The sequence below is a fragment of the Podarcis vaucheri genome (genome assembly GCF_965113315.1).
Source record: "Podarcis vaucheri genome assembly, chromosome: 12".
In the NCBI taxonomy this organism is placed as follows: domain Eukaryota; kingdom Metazoa; phylum Chordata; class Lepidosauria; order Squamata; family Lacertidae; genus Podarcis; species Podarcis vaucheri.
Window position 1 is genome coordinate 26,581,464 of NC_138750.1, and position 22,723 is coordinate 26,604,186.

At 43.8% G+C, this 22,723-nt stretch overlaps 1 protein-coding gene across 3 annotated transcripts in view; it reads left to right on the plus strand.

Annotated features, from left to right (window-relative positions):
- CPVL (carboxypeptidase vitellogenic like) overlaps window positions 1–22,406 on the plus strand; it is a 61,514-nt gene extending 39,108 nt beyond the window's left edge. For all 3 annotated transcript variants that reach the window (XM_082193502.1, XM_082193501.1, XM_082193500.1), the window contains exons 12-13: window positions 9,287–9,469; window positions 22,183–22,406. In XM_082193502.1, the coding sequence (XP_082049628.1) occupies window positions 9,287–9,469; window positions 22,183–22,284 (285 nt within the window). In that variant the 3' untranslated portion in view covers window positions 22,285–22,406. The remainder of the gene's footprint in view (window positions 1–9,286; window positions 9,470–22,182) is intronic.
- Window positions 22,407–22,723: the final 317 nt, after the last annotated feature.

Consider the following 22,723-nt stretch of genomic DNA (forward strand, 5'->3'; position numbering starts at 1 on the left):
ATCTGGCTGGGCCTCCCCAGCCACTCTGGGCAGCTTCCATAGTAACCAAAAATACACTAAAATATCACACGTTAAAAACTTCCCTGAACGGGGCTGCCTTAAGATGTCTTCTGAATGTCAGGTAGTTGTTTATCACTTTGACATCTGCTGGAAGGGCGTTCCACAGGGTGGGCGCCACTACCGAGAAGGCCCTCTGCCTGGTTCCCTGTAGCTTTGCTTCTCTCAATAAGGGAACCACCAGAAGGCCCTCGGTGCTGGACCTCAGTGTCCGGGCAGAACGATGGGGGTGGAGACGCTCCTTCAGGTATACTGGACCGAGGCCGTTTAGGGCTTTAAAGGTCAGCACCAGCACTTTGAATTGTGCTCGGAAACGTACTGGGAGCCAACGTAGGTCTTTCAAGACCGGTGTTATATGGTCTCGGCGGCCACTCCCAGTCACCAGTCTAGCTGCCGCATTCTGGATTAGTTGTAGTTTCCGAGTCACCTTCAAAGGGAGCCCCACGTAGAGCGCATTGCAGTAGTCCAAGTGGGAGATAACCAGAGCATGCACCACTCTGGCGAGACAGTCTGCGGGCAGGTAGGGTCTCAGCCTACGTACCAGATGGAGCTGGTAAACAGCTGCCCTGGACACAGATTTGACCTGTGCCTCCATGGACAGCTGCGAGTCTAAAATGACTCCCAGGCTGCGCACCTGGTCCTTCAGGGGCACAGTTACCCCATTCAGGACCCAGGAATCCTCCACACCTGCCCGCCTCCTGTCCCCCAGAAACAGTACTTCTGTCTTTTCAATCTGTTAGCCGCCATGTTAGTAGGTCAGGGATGATGGGAATTGTAGTCCAAAAACAGCTGGAGATCCAAGTTTGGGAAACACTGATTTAATCAAACCATGGTGTTATCAAACACTACCTCTTCTTGCATGGGCTTGGCCTTTGTTGGATTATATTCGAAACAAATTTGACCACTTAGCTCTTCAGTGAAAAAATATGTCTGTTTCTTCAAGAAGAGCCATATTGGTGATAAACCAGTGAGAATGTTCCTCTAATTCTTTCTTTCTTTTTAAAGCACCCATTTGGAAATTACTGTGGTCATTTGTTGTTATCGCTCAGCACTGTTATCTGCCAGCCTTTCTAGGTTATAGAAAAGTATTTTAAGAAAAATGTTTAATGCCTACAAGAAGAGAAACCAGAAGTCTCATTGTGCAAGCAGATATCTATTGTGCAAGGGTATGATTTGTGCAGGACTTTCTTAAGTTCCATACCATGATAGGGGCTTGGTAATAATTGGATGAGATATTTTATCCCAGGAAAGAGGCTTTGGCTTAGAATTCTTTAACTCTAATAAAACCTTTGATGTTTGTGAATCCTGTGAATATATTTTTGTTAGTATCAGATTTTGCTATATCTACTGATTTAAACCTGTCTTGCCCCAAAAAGGAGTTGGGCAACACCGGAAAGGTTAACTTGCCTTAGGTTAGAACTCAGTCCTACAGTATTTAAGATTGCATCTAGTTCGGAAATTGTGGCAGGCACTGTCACTTATCATTAAACAGCTCATTAAATCCCAGCTAATTGCATCTTTGTTCCTGCATTTTAAAGTCTTCCTGTGCCAGCCCTTAACTACCTCACTAAAATTTTACCATTTGTACCCACACAGTTAACTTCATTAGCTTATTCTAGCACAAGTAAAACAAGAGTTTTAATAAGATTTTGTTTTGTACAAATTGAAGGCAGAGTGCTCTACCTGGTAGCCTGAGTGACTTAAAATCCACAGGTAAAGTAGTGCGTATTTGAAATGTTCATGACATGTTTATATTTTTTGTAATGTGTTTTGTTTTCTGTGTTGTTTCAGAGCTTTTAAACAGTTTTGTTGTGATCTACATCATACCCTCCAACACCCCAGTGGCAAAATCCAGGACACATTCTTCTGGGACACTATCTTCCCATTTTTTCACAAGAGAATGGCGACCATTTTGGACGCCAAAATCTTGAGCAATTTCACATCACAATTCCCCCCAGAAAAAGTGCCTTTTTCGGCACGGTGCCCTAAAAGGTGTTTTGGGGGCGCCACACAAGATTGCAGGCCTGAAAAAGAACTGGGGGTGGGGGGGACAATAATGGTGTGAAATCGGCAAGATCACAGCAACCAAAATGTTATGCCATGCTGCCATGGCAGCCATTTTGTGACTGCTGCCCACAACATTTCCACAAAATTCAAAATGTGCTCACTGGTCCTGAAAGGTTGGCAACCTCAGTCACATTCATGCTATTCTTTATGTCTAACTTTTTGCTTATTTTGTTTTGCCCCTTTGTTCCTTTTCCACATCAGTTCCTTTCAGTGTTCTGGGAAAACTAGGGTTTCATGTCATGATTAGCCCACATCTACTGCTTGGAACGGGGAAGTTTGCTGCTGACCCAAATTTCCCTGTTTCAAAGAGGCTTTTATGGGGGAAATCCTTGTATCCTTTCTTTGGAATTTAGTTTATATCACCTTCCTCGCAGAAAGCATGCCAGCAAGCCAAAGACATGAGCCACCCGCATGAGAACATTCTTTCTTAAACTGTTCATTCATGTAATCCACAAGTCTTAATCCCTTTCTCTTCTGTCTAGGTTTCTTCATCTGCAGTGTTTATTTATGGCAGCAATTGAATTTAATCGGCTACATGCTACTCTCTGCATTGGCCATGCTACTTTCCCCCTTCTGCTTTTGTCGAGAATGCTTAGCAAAAGTAGGTGGAGAAAATGTAGAGGCTGATAATTATAGTCGCGAAGGGCCTTGGCAGTGGGAAAAGGCACAGCCAAGAATAAGAGGATTGTCTTTTTTATTTTGGAAAATTTAATGATATTGGAAAAGTTGAAAAGTACAGATTTATCAACCTATCTCTCCTTCCCAGTAATCCTTTCACGAGTTTACTGTGAATATTCAGGTTGCTCCCGATTTTCTCTTCTCGTAGCATGGTCACAGTGAGTTGCCAACATGCAGGTAGAGGACCAGGAGGATAGGCTTCACTGGCTTTTGTGTATTTGATAATGTCACTGCTTTGCACAATATAGATTTACTTAATACAGGGATGTTTAACCACTGGGCCACACCACAGGCCTGATTAGGGCCACCAGGCCTTCCCAGTTGACCCATGGCACCATTTTAGCTAAACCCTGCCCACCTGTCTTAATAAGTTTTGGTTTGTTTCACTACGCAGTTGTATTTATGGCTTCTAAAATGCTGTCAATTTTTGCATTTCTGGTGGCCGGATCTTTTATGCTCCAGTGCTTAACACAATGGGCAGCCAGTGTTCAGGTTTCCTTAATCAGGGAAGGTAGTATTAGCGGTATTCCACCACTAGTGCTTGGTTAAAGCCCCAGTATGAGGCAGGCAGCCACACTTGTGCTATAGCTAAATGAGCAACTGGAGGGATGGAATACCTTGAAGTAGCCTCAAATGTAGGTCATATCTGCTCCTTATCAACAAAGAAAATGGAGCCCCAAGCATTCAGTGGTGGAGGTTCAGTAAAACATCAAGCTCCATTCCTGGTTTACATAAATCTCTCCTGGCCATTCCATTTGCAAGACTGCCATTACCTCAGGTTTCTTGGCCACTGCTACTAGCACAGAAGTTATGGCAAATTTGTAAAACATGTCTCTGTACCTCCTGTCGGCCATTATGTCTTATTTTTCTTGTTTCTTTTACGGTGCTCCCTGCAACATGTAGAAGAAAAATTAGCCCATCTTATTGTTTAGCTGTCCCAAAAGAAAAGAGCGTGCGAGGAAGGGATTGGCTGGGAGACAGACTCTTCCATCTGGTATATGAGACTGTACTCCAGAATCCCAGGGGTAATCTAAAGAGCTCTTCTTTTGATGGTTTACTGTAGCCCTGTGGGAGTCCTTTCCCCCTTCCTCTGCTGATTGACAGGGATGAACTGTATCCTTAGATAACTCTGTGCAAGAATGCAGATGTTGCATGTCATGCTTACATTTCAAATCCTGAAATATAACACACAGTTTTTCAAAAACTAGAGAATAAAATGCTTGGTACCTGCATAGGCTAGTTACTTGTTACAAACAGCAAAAGGGGAAAATGTTCAGATTATTATACAGTGGTACCTTGGGTTAATAGGGACGCAGGTGGCGCTGTGGGTTAAACCACAGAGCCTAGGACTTGCCAATCAGAAAGTTGGCGGTTCGAATCCCTGCAATGGGGTGAGCTCCCGTTGCTCGGTCCCAGCTCCTGCCCACCTAGCAGTTCGAAAGCACATCAAAGTGCAAGTAGATAAATAGGAACCGCTCCAGCGGGAAGGTAAATGGCATTTCCATGCACTGCTCTGGTTCGCCAGAAGCAGCTTGGTCATGCTGGCCACATGACCCGGAAGCTGTATGCTTGCTCCCTCAGCCAATAAAGCGAGATGAGCGCTGCAACCCCAAAGTTGTCCACAACTGGACCTAACGGTCAAGGGTACCTTTACCTTTTACCTCGGGTTAAGTACTTAATTTGTTCCGGAGGTCCGTTCTTAACCTGAAACTATTCTTAACCTGAAGCACCACTTTAGCTAATGGGGCCTCCCGCTGCTGCCGCACCGCCGGAGCACGATTTCTGTTCTCATCCTGAAGCAAAGTTCTTAACCCGAGGTACTATTTCTGGATTAGCGGAGTCTGTAACCTGAAGCATATGTAACCAGAAGCGCATGTAACCCGAGGTACCACCGTACTGTAAATGAATACAATCTGTATCAACTAGTGATGTATGAATAACTGATATGTTCCCTTTCCAGAAATTGCACCATTAATGACCGTTAGCCTTGTTAACTCTAATGAATTTCTGCTCTGAAGAAAAATAATTCAATAGGCCATACTGCCTTTGTTTCTACCCGCTGCTTTTGAAAGATGGCTGTAGCTGTTTAAAATGACAGTACTGCCCCAGCCTTTTAGCTGGGGTGGGGTGGGGAACATCTGTAATTGTCTTCCTTGAAGTTGTCCAATGGGATTTTGGTTTATTTTGTGGAGTGCTCAGAATCGAGATGGCAGCTAATTAGGATCATGGCACCGGCCAGGACATCTTAAGACTGCTCTTCAATCATCATTTCCTCTTACAGGAAACCACAAAATATTGTAGGTTAAGGTCACCGGGGAAAAGATCAAAAGTTTGTCTGCGTAGGAAACATAGTATAATTGTATAAGGACCAAACAGTAAGCATGGAGCTGGTTTTAAAAACAGGATCTAGAGTTGCAATTTATCACACATCTTATATGCGCCTCTTGCAAGAACCTTGAGGTATTTGAGATGATATGCTTCAAATTCTTTTTAATGAGTGGTTATTCCATTCATTAGATCTCCCAAAGCTGTTTGTTTGAATTTAGAAACAGCTGCAGTTTAAAAGCAGAAACAGAAAAACAGAGTAACACTACTGTTATGTATTCAGTGGTCTGTGTTTGCCTGAGCTTGAGTCTGGACTAAGAATTCTGAGCCCCTGTGTTCTGATTCGATACATGATATCCAATAGCAGAACATTTCAGGATTTGGGCCTCTGCCATTGGACCTTAAACTCTGAGTTACTATTTGCAGCTTGGAAGTTTAGACAGCCAATCACGTTGGGAGTGGGAGTGGCCCAGGCCTTCAGAAATGTATATAAGCAGTTGCTTTGCCCCTGTTGTCCAGTTCTGCTAGTTCAGTAAAGGTTTTTGCTGTTATCACTGTTTCTTGCGTTGTGGGAACCCCACCTACACTTCAACTACCATACCTAAATTGAGCTCATTACACAATGTGCATAGCAATTAAAATCCCCATAGACTTTTGAAGCTTGCATTCATGTTTTTATGCCAGAATAAATATTATAGCTGATTCTGTATTTAGACTTGTTCATTAACATTATAGTAATTATTACAATGCTTGGTGGCTATTTGAACTGGTCTTCAATAAAACTGCATTTCTAATGGGTGGTACTTGAAGTAGACCCACTGAAATCCATTACTCAAGTCCATTAATTTCATTAGGTCACTTCTGTGTATTATTATTGCATGTTATCCAATGTTTTCAGTGCAAACAAGAGAACTTTAATTTCCAACAAGACAGAAATTAAGGGATTTTTCATCATGGTTTAAACATATTTATCGTGATGCAGCCATCGTCAGTGGAAGGTGGAAAAAAATATAGGACTTCTTCCTTCCACTCTTCTCATATGTTGCTACAGAAGCTTTCTTAATGCTAGGAGTATGATTTGGGGGACAGTCTTGCAATAAATTACACCGGCATTAAAGTCAACCTGCGTGGCCTGCCAGTATCCTGTTGGCGTAAAATTAGTCAAGCTTTTGAAGTTTGGCAGAAATCGTTTGCACTTTACTGAAATTGCTAGAAGTCTGTGTGGTTTGTGTCCCTGTAGGATGTCCTCCCACCAACAAGTGCGCATACACTCTTAGTCCCCATAAAAAATGAGAAAAATAGATACAATGCCAATTACATGTTACTTCTAGGTTTGTAGAGCGACGGATACATAGCCTAGCCAAATTGGGTTGTACTGTTTTTACTGCGCTGTGTCCTACTCAAGACGGGTAATTGTAATTATTCCCATACTGTCGAGTGTAACAGCTGCAGAAAATTTTTGCAGAGGCCATGGAGAATCAAGGTCTTTGAGGCATAGCTTCTTCATATAAACAGTGCAATTATTTTATTTGAGCTAGCTTGGGCGAGTCTTACAGAAAAGGCTTTTAACCCCACCAGGATTTTTTAGTAACAAAGAATTAATAGTTCATAGGAAACATGTGTGCGTTGCAGTCGTACAAAGGGCTCTATCTTGGCTTGAGCCTGAACAGTCTGCTGTGAGATCCCAACTGATACAAAACATATATGCTGTTTGGGTATGGGATTTAAAGAGAAACTTAAAACAGCTTTGTGGGATGGAATATGTTTTTACACCAATCACACGTTCCCCCTTTTTCTAGTTAAAACAAAAAAGAAAAAAAATCCAGTGTTCATTCTGATGGAATCTTTACGCTACATCTTCTTTTTCCATTTGTTGAGCTAAAGTCTAAAGTTCTTCCTGTTAGAATCTACCAGGGCAGTCTCCCTGGAGTATTTTTTAGTAAGGCTCCCTCTTTCCATTCATGGTGCATTGTTTCTTAAAAACCATACCCAGTGATTTGCACCTATAAACTATGCACTCTTGCGCTAGAGATTTTGTTTCTGCTATTGCATATGTAACGAAATCTATTGTTGCTATGGTTTCTATATTTTCTATTATTTCTATTCTTGTTAAGTCACCTTTGGCTAATGCATGAAGTTATAAATTTTGTACATGAAGTGTGCATTATATTACCATCCTATATGTTACTTGATACTGATTTCTGTTTGTTGACAGTGATCCATTATTATTATCTTGTATGACTGTAGTTTAGTACCAAAGGTTGACTGCATCAGGTTTTGTAAAGATTGGATAGGCTGGAAGACTAATACGAGTTGCATCCATAAATTCATAGGATTGTAGAGTTTGAAGGGACCCTGAGGATCATCTAGTCCAACCCCCTGCAGTGCAGAAATATGCAGCTGTCCCGTATGGGGATTGATTGAATCTGCAAACTTAGCGTTATCAGCACCATGCTTCAGCCAACTGAGCTATTCAGGCTGACCATCACTAAATTGGACATATTGGATTAAATAGTCCTTAATGCTCTTTCAGATTTGAACACTGAGCTTGTGCTTTAACTTTCATGTATGAGATGAAGGGATCAACTATGTCCGGTTGATTAGCCAAATTGCTTCCTCTCACCCTTTTGCAAGCAATGTCAAGTTATTTGTGCTCCTTCTCTCATTACTTTTAGCATGGGATGTGCGGGGTATGCTCAGGGAAGTTTTTAATGTGTGACATTTTAATGTATTTTTAATCTTTGCTGGAAGCTGCCCAGAGTGGTTGGGAAAACTCAGCCAGATGGGCGGGTACAAATAATAACAACTTCTTCTTCTTCTTCTTCTTCTTCTTCTTCTTCTTCTTCTTCTTCTTCTTCTTCCTCCTCCTCCTCCTCCTCCTCCTCCTCCTCCTCTTCTTCTTCTTCTTATTATTATTATTATTATTATTATTATTATATGTGTTTGTATGTGATTGGATTCTTGAGGGTGCCCAGCCATTTCTGAGACATAGAGGGCTATGACTATCTTTAATCCTATCTTCTTGTGAACATATTTTTTATTTTGTTTACTTATATATTTATAAACCACATATAACAAGGTAGTGTAAAGATACAAATACATTGCCACAGTAGCAACAGTAGAAACATCAAGAACACCAATGATCAAAAGTAGCTGAATAACCAATCAGCTTGGACATGGTGGTGAACTTTCTTGAGGGCAAATTCAGGCAGTTCAGAATACGAGTAGTTCTTTATCTGTTGCCTTGCTGAATGGGCAGGAGAAGGCTTGCTTGAAGTAAACGCCATAGCAGGAAGGGGTGTGTGGATCCTGAGTATCAACAAGAAGCTGCCCAGATGATGCAGGCTGTTGTCCTTTACGGCTCCTGCATCTCTACCAGATGAGGAGGGCAAGTGCCTCACATTCCTTGTGAGGCCTCCCTAAATGGCCAAAAGTTGTGAACCTTTGCCTGTGTTTGGGATACTGCCAGGGAGACAAAGTCCATCATGGCCCCAAGCCGTCTGCCGGACGATCCATCGATCTCCCGTAGGCACGCAGTATCAGCAATTAGTGACATAAGTTTCTAGAAAATATCTTGCCACATTCTAGAGCTCATGCACACTCTATCAGCAGATAATGCACAGCAAAAGTCGCACTCAGGAGAGCATTATTTACAAGCTTTATTCAGCGTTGATCAGAACAAAGAAAGACATGACTGCCTGCCTCAGTGTCTCCAGACACAGAGAGAAAACGAAAGCAATAGAAAACATAAACTTCCTGTGAACAGGAAATACGCAGACTCTGTGACTCACAGCCTGCTCCCTTTTAAGGTGGAACAGAAATATCCTAACAGCCTGGTCTGTAAGTGGGGCTGAGTTCTGCTTATTGGATTTCACAGCTGCAGCCTGAAATTGTACATCCCAGAAACAGATGCACTACCCAGACTCCTGCTCCTCTGTTTTCCCCCAGGTCTTAGATCTCTTTGTCCCAGGTGTAATGGCTGTGCTCCAAGCTGAGGCTTCTATTTCCCCATCAGACTAACGTGGTCTCTGTCCTTGATTTTTGGCTTTTGCTTTGTTATATAGGCTGTTTAGGATCGGTTCTGTGAGACTCACGGCGCTTTGTACACCAGATCTTTTAAAAGACTCTTACAAGCCGTGGACCTGCTTGTGTTTTCCAGGTTCTCCTATACAGTGGACAACTTGATATCATTGTGGGAGCCCCACTGACGGAACGGTTTCTGCCGACAGTGCCATGGACCAAAGTGGAAGAGTACAAGAATGCCGAGAGAGTTGTATGGCGGGTGCGTGCTAAAGATTCAGATGTTGCTGGCTATGTGCGCCAAGCAGGTGAATTCTATCAGGTAAGGGGTTGGGGATGCTAAGATTTTAAAGAAGCACAGTGCAAATTCAGCTCTGTTTATTTGACTTTTTCTGGCTGAAGGACTCACTTTTCTCTCTAACACCAGGCGAAGTGGGTTAAATTCAGGCTGCAATCCTGTGCATGCTTATTATGGAATATATAGCCCCCACTGAGCTCATAATACTTCTGTCAGAGTTAAACCTCCCATTCTCTTGGTTGTGCACTACCAGCGACCTAACTTGAAGTGAAACTATCTCTTAAGCCCCCTGCATTACGAAAGATGTTTGGGAATTGTCAGAGAACTGCCATCGGCTCAGGGGTGGGGGGGGGGAAAGGCGGACGGATTACAGAGAGCCCCCAAAGATCGTGGGAAGCAGCACCTCCTCAGTGGAGGAAGGAAGCCACGCCTCTAGTGGGGAGGAGATGCAGGGCTTGGAGGATGCAAGGCGGTGCCAGGACACCTTGCCTGGGCAAAGCGGGGAGGAGGGAGGTCCCCCTTTACCCACGCCTTCCTTCGCGCAAAGAGGGGAGGCGTAGGCTGGGCTCAAGAGACTACTCTGCTGGGGAAGATTCAAGGACCGCCCACTCTCAGATTCTGCTAGTGAATGAGCAAGACGTGGAATAGAGGCGCTCTGTATTGTAAAGGTTTTTAGCACCAATAATAAAGCTTTAGAACAGACCCGTGAAGCGCCTTGCCTGATTGCTCTCGAGCAACCATCCGATAGCCTTAACAGGAATGTAGGAATCAGATGCCTGATCATTCTCTCCCCACCAACCACCCCTAGGCTGAATCCCACAGGGACTCCAGGAGTAGGACGAGATTCCTGCGACAGATCTTGATGTGATAGATCTCATTTCCGAATGTTTGTTGTTTGACTCCTGGTGTGGGTTCTCTCTGGCAGGGAAAAATGAAAGCTTTCCCTGCAGCTTTTAAAATTGATTTCAGCAGCAGAGCACTGAGCATGCGGTCGGAGCAGCTATCCTTGGTCAGTGTTTCTATCCTTGATCACTGTTGACAAAGATGACATTTGCACTTGGCTGCTGGGGTGGGGGAGGGGAGAGGCTTAGACTTTTCTAGGCAGCAGCTGCAGACAGTAAGCCAACTATTTGTACTGCCGTGCAGTGACAGATCACAAAATACTGCATCTGTGGGCATCTGAACATGCTTCATTTTTAGCCCTCATAAGCAGGCTCTGTTCCTGATCCTCCAGTTTCTGTAACATCTGAGTCTTAAAAAAAGAGAAGCATTTACACAATAAAGCTGTGCACAGGGGTAAACTAAATATTAAAGGCCTTTCCCATCTTCTGCTATGTCCCCCCCAAAAAAAAAATCTAAAGAGAGTCAGTATCTCATGAAGAATGGAGACATTCAAAAAGTGACTACTGAAATGTTACTACTACTACTACTACTACTACTACTACTACTACTACTAATTTATTATTTATACCCCAGCCACTCTGGGTGGCTTCCAACAAAATATTAAAATACAGTAATGCGTCAAACATTAAAAGCTTCCCCAAACAGGGCTGCCTTCAGATGTCTTCTAAAAGTCTGGTAGTTTTTGTTCTCTTTGACATCTGGTGGGAGGGTGTTCCACAGGGCGGGTGCCACTACCGAGAAGGCCCTCTGCCTGGTTCCCTGTAACTTGGCTTCTCGCAGTGAGGAAACCGCCAGAAGGCCCTCGGAGCTGGACCTCAGTGTCCGGGTAGAACGATGGGGGTGGAGATGCTCCTTCAGATATACTGGAGCGGTTCAATAGAAACGCCAATTCTTCCAGCTGAAAGAAGACAGCACTGTGGAAATTATTCAGTTTTTATTCAAACAAAGTCTGGACCAGTGTTAGAAACTGGATCATGAAAGCTAGGAGCTAAATGGCACCTTAAACCTAAGTTATGGGCGCCACAACAGAATGTCTAGGCTGAAAATGAATTAACTGCAGCTAAAATCTTCTGTTCATTTTTCACATGGTCTCATCCTCATCTGAAGACTGCAAAAAACAAAGCCATGCTTCCCCTGCCCGCCCCCTTAATATTCTTCTGAGGGTACCTCAAAACGCCTTTCTGTAAGGGCAGCTGAGAGGCAGAACCTATCAGCTTGCCTGACGCTGAAGTGGTTTCTTGGAAGTCAAGCAGGCAGGAATTTCTCCTCCCACGCCCTCAGCACCAGCAGTCGCAGTTTTAATCTGAAATCTTACGTGCAGTGCTCAGAGCTCAGAAATTGCTCACACCAATGAAATTCCCAATCTCAAAATGTGCCTAGAACAATGGGAGTTTCAAACGCTGGTCAGGACAGAAAATACAAAATTCTGGGCACCTTTATAACTTCTTACCCCATGCCCAGATCCTTCCAAGCAATATAAACTGGATAACAGAATGTGCAAACAAGTCACAAACAGCCCCTGGACTCCTCATGGTCACTTCTAATTGGTTACACCAATTATTGGAGTTGCTTTTTCCTTACAACTCTCCCTATCTTGTCCCGGTTTCTTCCTAACTCAAAAGTAGTTTCTGTTAAACTCTTAAAGGCTTGAGATACTTGTTTTCCTTCCTTCCATGGGTATTAAATTGGGATGTGCTGAATCTACATTTTTAGCGCAATGAGGCTGGGCTTGTGTTCTGCTGGTGTAGCATTGACCTGTTTGCTTGTACGACAGCTCAAAGAATAGAGATTGCTCTTAAGCAGTTAAAATCATTTAAGTGCAGCACGACTAAGAACTTAAATGATCGGCTTCTCATAAATCAGATTTATAGCCCAGAGTGTATTTCAATTAGAAAACATGGATTTTGTTACTCTCAAATATACAATTAAAAACAACAACCCAACCAGCTGAAATCCTACATAGAATGACTTGTTTTTGCTGGAATTCATCAACACCTTTTTATTTTGGGCTTCGCTGATATGCATGACATGAAGGTCTTCTGAAAGTTTTTAACGAAAGCTTAACTTAGCCTATAATAATATGTCACGACTTTCAGATGGAAGGAAACTATTCAGGCAATTTTCATCATATGCTTCTCACAGGGACTAAGTATAAACTGAAGTGTTATCTTTCACAGTCTCTTAAATTCATAGGCTTATAGACATTTTATTTTCCAGTAAATGCTTCTGAGAAATGGCCTTGTGAGTCAGAATGTGGGTAATTTTTACTTTACCGTTGCTTTACTGGGGTGGTGTGTGTGAGGATCAACCAGAATGAAATTTTACAATTAACAGGCTGCTTTAAAAACAAAACAAAACAAAAACTACAGTGATTTAAGAACACAGCTAGCTTGGCTTCATTTCAGTATTAGTAGGAGGACTTAAATTTCACTTGCTTTCAGGGGAGCCTAAAATTATGTGGCTGAGTACTTTTCGGAAACTGGGTCCTTTGGAGGATTTTGGGAAGGTTACGGAATTGAAATAAGTAACTGCAAATAAACATATTTCTAATTGAAGGAAGAAGCTGCTGAATAGATTTGGGATAACTTCTGCCAAGGCCAGATAGTTCCCAGGAAGAAAAATCTTGGCTTCACTGAAGTCTTTGTTAGTTCCTTTGTCAGTTTCTTGCTTCATTCTTTGAGGATGAGTGAAGTTCCTGATGCCACGTAGAAATTATCCACACTTAACTTTTGCCCTGCACTTTCTTAGGCAGAGTCTGCACTTAAAAGCGAAGTCTCCAAGCATTCTTTTTTGCTCTGGCACTTTCCCCGCCGAAGCCTGCTCTTTAGCGCTAAATTGGAGCAGAGGTCAATTTGGGTTCTCAATGGATTGCTGTTTGCTCCAATTGAGCTTTAAAGAATGGATTTTTGTAGGGAAAACTCTGGGGCAAAAAAGGGAATTTGGACATGGAACGCAGACCGTGCCTGGAAAGAGCAGAGGAAAAGTAAATGTGGATAATCCCATAGCGTGATGACTGTTTTCTAGAAGCTTCTATGGGTGTCATGGTTTGTTTAACTGTTTTACATGGACTTTCTCTAAGCATGCAAAGTGCCCATAGGATAGTGTTCTTGGGCTAGCGTGGTCATATTTAGAATATGGATAGAATGTATTTTTCAATAAGTTCCCCAGCTATCAAATACCTAGCATCAGTTAATGGTTGAAAGGAGCTGGTCTATAGGTCAGTGGTAGAATATTGCTTTGCAGTGTTGAGGTCGAGAGTTAGGTCTTGATAAGTAGAATTCAAATTATTGGTACTGACTATTAAAGCTCAAAATGGCTTTGGCTCTATATACCTGAAGGAGCTTCTCCACACTCATTGTTCAGCCCAGACACTGAGGTCTACCACCTACCTTCTGGTGGTTCCCTCACTGCAAGAAGTGAGGTTACAGGGAAACAGGCAGAGGGCCTTCTCGGTAGTGGCGCCCGCCCTGTGGAACACTCTCCTGTCAGAGGTCAAGGAAATAAACAACTATCTGACTTTTAGAAGATATCTGAAGGCAGCCCTGAACAAGGAAGTTTTTTATGTTTGATGCTTTACTGTGTTGCTGTTTTAATTTGCTGGAAGCTGCCCAGTGTGGCTGGGGCAACTCAGTCAGATGGGTGTCATATAAACAATATAAAACTATATAGAAAGGCCACCAAAGTGGGCGTCTGGGAAGGAGCTGACTGTGTACATAGTCAGAGTACATAGGCAGCTGGCTTATATCAAGTCAGACCATTGGTCCAAATAGCACAATATTGTCAGCACTGACTGGCTGGGTTGCAGGCAGAGGTCTTCCACAGTTCTACCTGGAGACCCCAAGGATTAAACCTGGAACCTTTGGCATGTGAAGAATGTGTTCCACCACAGACCTATGGCCCTTCCTTGAAGGTTAAACTATTGGTCTGACCCATTTATGGGGTAGTTCTTCATGCTCAATGTCTGTCGCCTTGCTGGTTTCCCTAATGGACGCCCACCCCTTCTGAAGTCTACATTCATGATCTCGACACACCCATGAGTTATTATTTACTCCCTTGTGTTGCAGCTCTTAAGATCGTACTCATCTGCTATGCCACAGCTGCAGCCTTGCTGAATCGCTGTCTGATACTTGGCCAGTGCTTGGAACAATGCCGTTGCAAAGATTTCAGCTCCTGTTAGTCCAAGCACACTTGTTTGGCTTGGTTTTGACAAGTTTTTAATATTGCCAAACTATCAAGAGGCGGATATCTTCTTCAGGAAAAACAAGCCACCCCCTTATTTTAAAGGGGATATTTTCTCTCTGTTGCACCAGTGGTCCTGCTCATCATTTCTCCTTGCCAGTCACAAGTTTCTGCTTCCAGCATGTTCCCTGCTCCATAGTTCCCTATTCTTCTGGTGTTCTTTGAGGCTCATATCATTCCCCTCTTTTGCACACCCAGCCCCCTTTTGAGCTCAGACCCTCTTGAACTGCTGTCGTCTTGCCTACAGGCATAAATGAGCTAAGTCAGGCTTCCTCAACCTCAGCCCTCCAGATGTTTTGAGACTACATTTCCTATCATCCCTGACCACTGGTCCTGCTAGCTAGGGATCATGGGAGTTGTAGGCCAAAAACACCTGGAGGGCCGAACATGAGGAAGCCTGAGCTAAGTTATCTGCTTTTGAGGGAATGAATGAAATCTGTTGGAGTTAAGATGCTAGAATTTTCTGGCCCAGCAAGGAAATAGCAGCTCCACATTAGTATTCCACACGGATCTTCAGAATGACACTGCAGAATATTCCCACAAAGCCACAGCATTGCTTAAGCCAGTCATGGGCCGGCGATGCTGGCTTGCCGATGATTTTAAGTAAAGCAACGTTTTGGATTTCTTTCCTGGGCTCTCCCTGCCGTTTGCCTGCTCAATCCCTATGGCTGCGCACATCTGTTTTGCACTATTCTGCTTGCTGATTTAATTGTACATGGCTGCACATGCATAGATATCTGAGAGGAAACCACAAAGAGCCACTTGTCCAAAGACAGCGAAGCCAAAGAACTGATGCTTGAACAGATTTCTCCTAGAACAGACTTTTATTTATTTCATTGCTTGATAGCCATAGCACTTAATCTTTTAATGCTGATGTTGAATCTCTCTCTCTCTATATATATATATATATATCACTGTGGCTGATTTTAAAATTCCTTATGATGTCAAAAACAGTTACGCTCCCATGTGTGCGGATGATTTTTGTTCTAAATCCAATGCATAGTGATAGTGGTGAAACAGAAGCACAGACCTTTTTTTAAAATCAAAACGTCCTTTTTGCTTTAGTGCTAAGGTATAATTAATCCCTAATAGATAACAGGTTTTAAAATAAAGTTCCCAGGAAATGAGTCGTGTTAGATGTGCTTTCTCACATGTGTGTAGATAGATTTCAAAATATAGTTTCTGCATTCTTAAATATGGAGTACCCTGAATTGGGACAGGTCTCCTCTCCAGGACTGTATAGGACTGCATAGTCCCCTCTCCATCAGTGGAGAAGCAAGCTGTTAGCTAAGGGGTACAGGCCCCATGGTACAGGCCCCAGCTCCACCTAGCTACACTAGTGGTTAAGAGCGGTAGACTTGTAATCTGGGGAACCGGGTTCGCGTCTCCGCTCCTCCACATGCAGCTGCTGGGTGACCTTGGGCTAGTCACACTTCTTTGAAGTCTCTCAGCCTCACTCACCTCACAATGTCTGTTGTGGGGGAGAAAGGGAAAGGAGAATGTTGAGACTCCTTAGGATGGTGATAAAGCAGGATATCAAATCCAAACTTCTCCTCCTCCTCCTCCTCCTCCTCCTCCTCCTCCTCCTCCTCCTCCTCTTCTTCTTCTTCTTCTTCTTCTTCTTCTTCTTCTTCTTCTTCTCCTCCTCCTCCTCCTCCTCCTCCTCCTCCTCCTCAATCCCCGAAATTGAGTCTTGCAGGAGCAGGGCACTGGCTGCTTTGGATCCAATAGATCTAAATCCCCATGGATTCTCTGAAGGGCCCAGTCTTTGGACCTTTTAGCTATGCCAGCCTGGAGCTGGTGTACCAAAAAACAAGGCAAAGTAGCCTTCCACACAGCATTCTCCCCTCAGCATTCCTCAGCCTTCATCCCCTGGCTTTGGGATGTGGTAGCCATGCTAAAGAGGATGGGGCCCGAACCAACCGGTTCAAATTACGAGAAAGACAGGTTGGACTAAACAAGTAGAGTGCAAACTGTTTGACAACAGACTGGACTCTCCTTTGTTAGAAGTTTTAAGCAGAGGCCGGATAGCCACTGTCTGGGATGCTGTAGTAGTGGGTTGCCTTCATCAGCATGGAGTTGGACTAAGGGTTTCCTAAACTTTAGTCTCCAGCTGCTTTTGGACTACAACTCCCACCATCCCCAGCTAGCAGGACCAGTGGTCAGGGATGATGGGAATTGTAGTCCAAAACAGCTGGAGACCCAAGTTTGGGAAACCTGGACTAGATGAACTTGGAGGCCCCTTCCAACTCCTTATGTTTCAGTGATTCGGCTCCAGATCCAAGCAATGTTCTTTCCTTCCTTCCTTCCTTCCTTCCTTCCTTCCTTCCTTCCTTCCTTCTTTCTTTCTTTCTTTCTTTCTTTCTTTCTTTCTTTCTTTCTTTCTTTCTTTCTTTCTCTCTCTCTCTCTCTCTCTCTCCTCTCTCTCTCTCTCTCTCTCCCACACACACACACACACATATTCCCACGCACTGCTGTGAGTGTCCATTAAACATTCTAGGAGTTGATCTCCCTTCTGATCCCTTGAAGATGCACGATCAGGCGCCACACTGACATCCCACAGCCGCTGCCCTCCTCTGCTTTCAAATACAGAGGTCAAAGAGGAAGTTTGGGTCACAGTAAATGTAAGCAAAGACCCTGTATTCGTCTGTTACTTTTTTGTCGTGCATGAATGCCGTTTGGACTGGCGCCCTGTGAACTCTGCTGGCTGATCCCACCCCCACCCCTGCCTCCACTACTGTATGTTCCTTTTGAAGCTGCGTGGAGAAGGAGAAATGCAGCTGTTTACTGCTTTCACTGAAACTCTCTCTCTCTGTGTGTGTGTGTGTTTGTATGTGACTTCAGTTTTCTGCAATTAGGACCGAAGCCTGGAACAGCACTGCCGGCCTCCGTGGAGCATTTAGCAATGTCTAGTCATGGCAGTGATTGGATTAAAGAAAGAGGAGGTCTGTCTGGAACAATGTAAATTATAGCCAGCTCTTACGATTCAAAGGGATCCCAAAGCCAAAGTAAAATTAGGGTGGTGGTTGTGGTTTTAAGCCAGTTAACATTGGCTTATAGAGTGTGTCCCAAATAAATTACCACATCTGGTTCCTGCAAGGGGAAAGACCGGCAGTGGAGTGAGCGTGAAACCTGAACTCTTTCTCACCCTAACTAAAGTGTAGCGGCTGGGTCCATGCTTCATTCCTATAGTTTGACGTCTCTACTTCTGGACTCGCAAATTAATGGTGCAGTGTTAATTGAGAAGGGGGGAAAAATGGGTGTGGGTGTGTTATTGTTCGCTACACAACACCCCCCTCCTTTTGGGTTTTTAAAATATTCACCTTGTTTCTAAGTTTTGCAGAGTGGCTGGGGAAACCCAGCCAGATGGGCGGGGTAGAAATAATAAATTATATTGTTGTTGTTGTTGTTGCTGCTGTTGCTATTTATGCTGTTGCTGCAACTGCAGCCCAGATTCAGCCCCTCTTCCCTTCCCACTCCTATCTCCTGCCAATAACGGAGGTGGAGAAGTTCTCCCTGCTTCTAGTAATATTGTGTTGTGTCCTAGTAAAATAAGTTGGGAAGGTAGCTCAGTTGTGGAGCATTTGCTCTGCATGTAGAAGGTCCCTGGTGTATCCAGTTTAAACGAATCAGGTGGCGAGTAGGGCAATATGGCCTGAAGCTGTATAAAGCAACTCCCTGTGGGCGGTGTGCTATTTCTAAGCATGCTGCAAGAAATAGGTCCACCACTCAGGCTGGGCAATATATCGATATATTGCCCAAAACTGGTTTGAAGTCCACATCATGATATCGATTTCATAATTTTTGACCTGGCAATATATCGCAAATCATGATGTGTGTGTGTGTGTGATGCAAAAATCACAATGTGGGAAAAACAGTGAATCCAGCCAATGCTTCTCTCAATTCCTGCAGCTCCTGTTAACTTGGCCGGCTCAGCTCTCCCCTGCTTCCTGCAGGGGGAAGCGCATCACAAGAGCCACCAACCTTCTGATAGGCAAGTCCTAGGCTCTGTGGTTTAGACCACAGTGCCACCCGTGTCCCTATCATGATGTTGAGCTGGTGATATATCACAATGTTGAAAACCAGGTGATGGGACACGGGTGGCGCTGTGGTCTAAACCACTGAGCCTCTTGGGCTTGCTGATTGGAAGGTCGGTGGCTCGAATCCCTGCGATGGGGTGAGCTCCTGTTGCTCTGTCCCAGCTCCTGCCAACCTAGCAGTCTGAAAGCATGCCTTATGCAAGTAGATAACTAGGTGCCACTGTGACTGGAAGGTAAATGGCATTTCCGTGCACTTTGGCACTCATCACGGTCCTTCATGCGACAGCAGCGGTTTAGTCATGCTGGCCACATGTCCCGGAAAACTGTCTGTAGACAAACGCTGCCTCCCTTGGCCCGAAAGTGAGATGAGTGCCGCACCCCATAGTCCCCTTTGACTGGACTTAACCATCCAGGGGTCCTTTACCTTTACCTGAAAACCAGGTGGTCAGAACATGTATGAAGGCTGTACTTTTTTTTTGTATTAAAAACGTAGAAACTTGCCTTATCCTGAGTCAGACCATTGGTTTCAGGCAGGGAATCTTTCCCAGCTCTACCAAGAAAAGACAAGGATTGGGGCTGAGACCTTCTGATGCAAGGAGGACTACCCCATTGCAGATTTAGGAAGCTGTGTTTGCTGTAACAGCCTTCTGTCTCTGATTACTCAGCATCTTGGTAATCGTACTTCTTCTGACATCGTTAGTTTCGATCTGAAGTACAAATCAGAGCTCCCAATTCAAATGGCTAAACTGTTGGAGAGGAAGAGGTTAATCGTCAACAGTAGGCTTTTAACAAAAAGTTCTGTAGTAATGCTAGTGAGGAAATAGCCCAGTGACCTCTGGCAACCTGATGGACTCTCCTGTTCAGATGTGGAAGAGACTTCTGCTGCCAACTTGGTTTGAAAACATTGTAAAATCCAAATGCCACGTCGGTGTCCCGCAGCAGGCTCTGTGCTTCTGCAGAAGTCGCTGTGCCAGACAACAGCCAAGACAGAAGTCGGATTCTCATTCACCTTCAAGGCTTCAGGCTTTGGCTGAAGTAAAGATCCTCTGGAATAATTTGAAGACACTGACTGATGTTGTTTGCCTGTAAAAATGAGAATATGGAATCAGCAATGCAACACGGTTCTAAACATATTTGAAAGAGCATTATCATTTGATTAGAGCTAGCATATTATCTTATTTCGCAGGACTGCTTCTGCCCAAAATGAGAGGTAGTCTGTTTGATTTGTAGTTCGATTAGAGACTATGCTCCTGAGCCACACTACAGTCCTTACTTAATGAGTCCATGGCTGAGCTGGATTTGCATTAGTATCTTTGGGCTGGATCCAACATGCCCATAGCTGTCAACTTACAGATTTGAAAATAAGGGACCAGCAGCCTCGAAAATAAGGGATCAGCAGCCAAAATAAGGGATTTTCTAGCACAGGTATGTTCAACTTCTGAGCCCCTCCGAGCCAAAGGCAGAAAGCCCAGCCAGCAGCCAAATGAAGCCTCAAGCGGTGGTTCCCACAACACAGCAACCCAGCAAAGGGGATGCAGCAAGGAAAACCACCATCACCTCTCTGCTGGGAAGCGCTGAGTAAAGGCGAGTCCCCAGGCAACACGGCCGATTTGATCGGCACAAGGCATGCAAGCTCCACCCCCCCAGTCATTCTTAGACTCCTTATTGGGTGAGCAACGCAGCCAAGCAACACAGTTGGAGCCTCCCTCCTCCCTGGCCAGCAGGGAGGGAGGGAGAGGAGCTGCTTCCTTTGAAACCCGGGAAATTTAAGGGACATCATCAATAAGGGACAGCAGCGGGACACGGTGCTGGGATAAGGGACTTTCCCGCCAAATAAGGGACGGTTGACAGGTATGAACATGCCATACCATTGGGTGATTTTGGTCCAGTCATAATAGATCGCTGAGCTGTGTATGAGCTTGTGTGATTTGATGGTCATAGCGATGAGTTAGTATGTGGAAACCCCAGTTTCAAATCTTTCTGAGGCCTACCGTGCCTTTCATATGTACACATCAGATGCTCTTTAAACGTACAGTATAACTAAAACTGTAAATGAAAACACACATTCTGCAGGGGGGAAATCTGTTGTCTCATTTCACCATTTGTGATTCAGTTTATTTAGCTGCTATCGCTCCCTTTGCTCTCAGAATGCGGCAAACTTTTCACTGTATATTTTGTGCCAGAGCACAAGCGCACAAGACCAAGTACAATAAACAAATAAACCCAATTAAGCATGGAGGGCATGTATACATGCGACGTTGGACATGCCGTTTATGTATTCAAGGCATTTGTATATCTTCATAAATATTTATCCCGAGGAAGTTTACATTGCAAATTTCAATGCAATGAGCCACTCATTGACTCTGTTCCGACTACAGTATTTTCGCGGAACAGTATTCTCTTTGTCTTACTGCATTTTTTTTTACTTAGAATCAGAGTTGGAAGGGGACCATAAGGGTCACGTACTCCAGCCCCTCGCAATGTAGGAATCTCTTTGCCCAACATGGAGCTTAAATTTAAATTTCACATAAATTTAAGAAGCAAATGACATTTAATAGGAAGAACATAAGAAGAGGTAGGACACAACCATTGGGGCTACAAGTCTTGTCCTCCATGAATTTGTTCAGTCCTCTTCCAAAGCCATCCAAGTTGGTGGCGGCTGTCACTGCCTCTTGTAGGATTGAGTTCCATCATGTGCTGTGCAAAGAAGCACTTTCTTTTGTCTGTTATGGATTTCCCAACATTCAGCTTCATTGTGTGTCCATGAGTTCTAGTGTTTTGAGAGAGGCAGCAAATTTTTCTCGATCCACTTTCTTCATTCCCAGTGCCGGATCGACATATAACCTAAACAAGCTATAGCTTAGGGCCCCACTCTCTTGGGGGCCCCCCCAAAAATGTAAGGAAAAAACACCTGGATGTACACTTCCAAAATATAAGATAAAAAACAAATAAAATAATACCTACATACAGCAACAGTGTTTTGTGTTGTGTAGGCTCCTATTATGTAAGGAATGGGCCCCGCCTGCTAGCCTGCTCCCTAAAATATCACTGGTTTGCACATTTCTATATATAGGGTGCCTACATTCTGCATGGACTGGTTATTTTGTTATGTGCAAATGGCTTTAGATACCTATTAGGTCCATAAATTACCGTATAGGATTCAACACACAAAAAAGTGACAATTTGTTGTTGACAAAGGACAGCTGGACATATAAAGGGCCCCATTACCTTCAGTAGCTTAGGGCCTCATCAAACCTAATTCTGACCCTGTTCATGCATAATTTTATAAATTTCTATCCTGTTGCCTCTTATGTGGTCTCTTATAGTCTCAATTACTGCAACCAATTCCTCACAGAGTCACTCCCTCCCCTTGTTAATTTTGGTCGCCCTTTTCTGAACCTTTCCACAACTCTGCAATTTCATTCTGTGGGGATTAATGTTAGCTACAAAGCCCCTAATCTAATTTTTATTGAATGTGTTGGAACTAAACGTATGTCCTGGAAGCAGCATTTTCTCTTATTTAAGCTATATGTATTTCTTTTTATAATTCTACAGGCCATTGTTCGAGGCGGAGGACACATCCTGCCCTATGACCAGCCAGAAAGATGTTTGGACATGATCAACAGATTTATATCAGGGAAGGGATTCAAAGCCTAATGGGTACTGAAATCTCAGCTTCAATGCTGCAGCTCTTCTGAATTCTCCACAAGAGATTTTAGGGGCCGATAGGAAAACTTGTACTGTGTATAAATAAACTGTTTTAATCTGCTCAGTTACAATCTTGAGTCTGTTGTCCTTGTCACTGGCTCAGATTTCCCTGCTGTGGTGCAATTTTGAACCTGGTATTACAGAGGAAACTTTATATATATATATATATAGTTCCAAAATCCCTCATAGGCTGAACTTATGGAAAAAGGGTTACACCTTACACTGTCGAGACTATTGTTACATGAAATACAGGTAACGGCCATTTTTCGTATGTGGGTGGGGGGCGGTGTTCAGTTCCTGGCCCCCATGCGCATCAGCCTCTTCTGCCCCTTTTTTGCCTTCTTCCGAGTCCCAAAGGACTTATTCATTGGCAGTCATGCGTCAATTG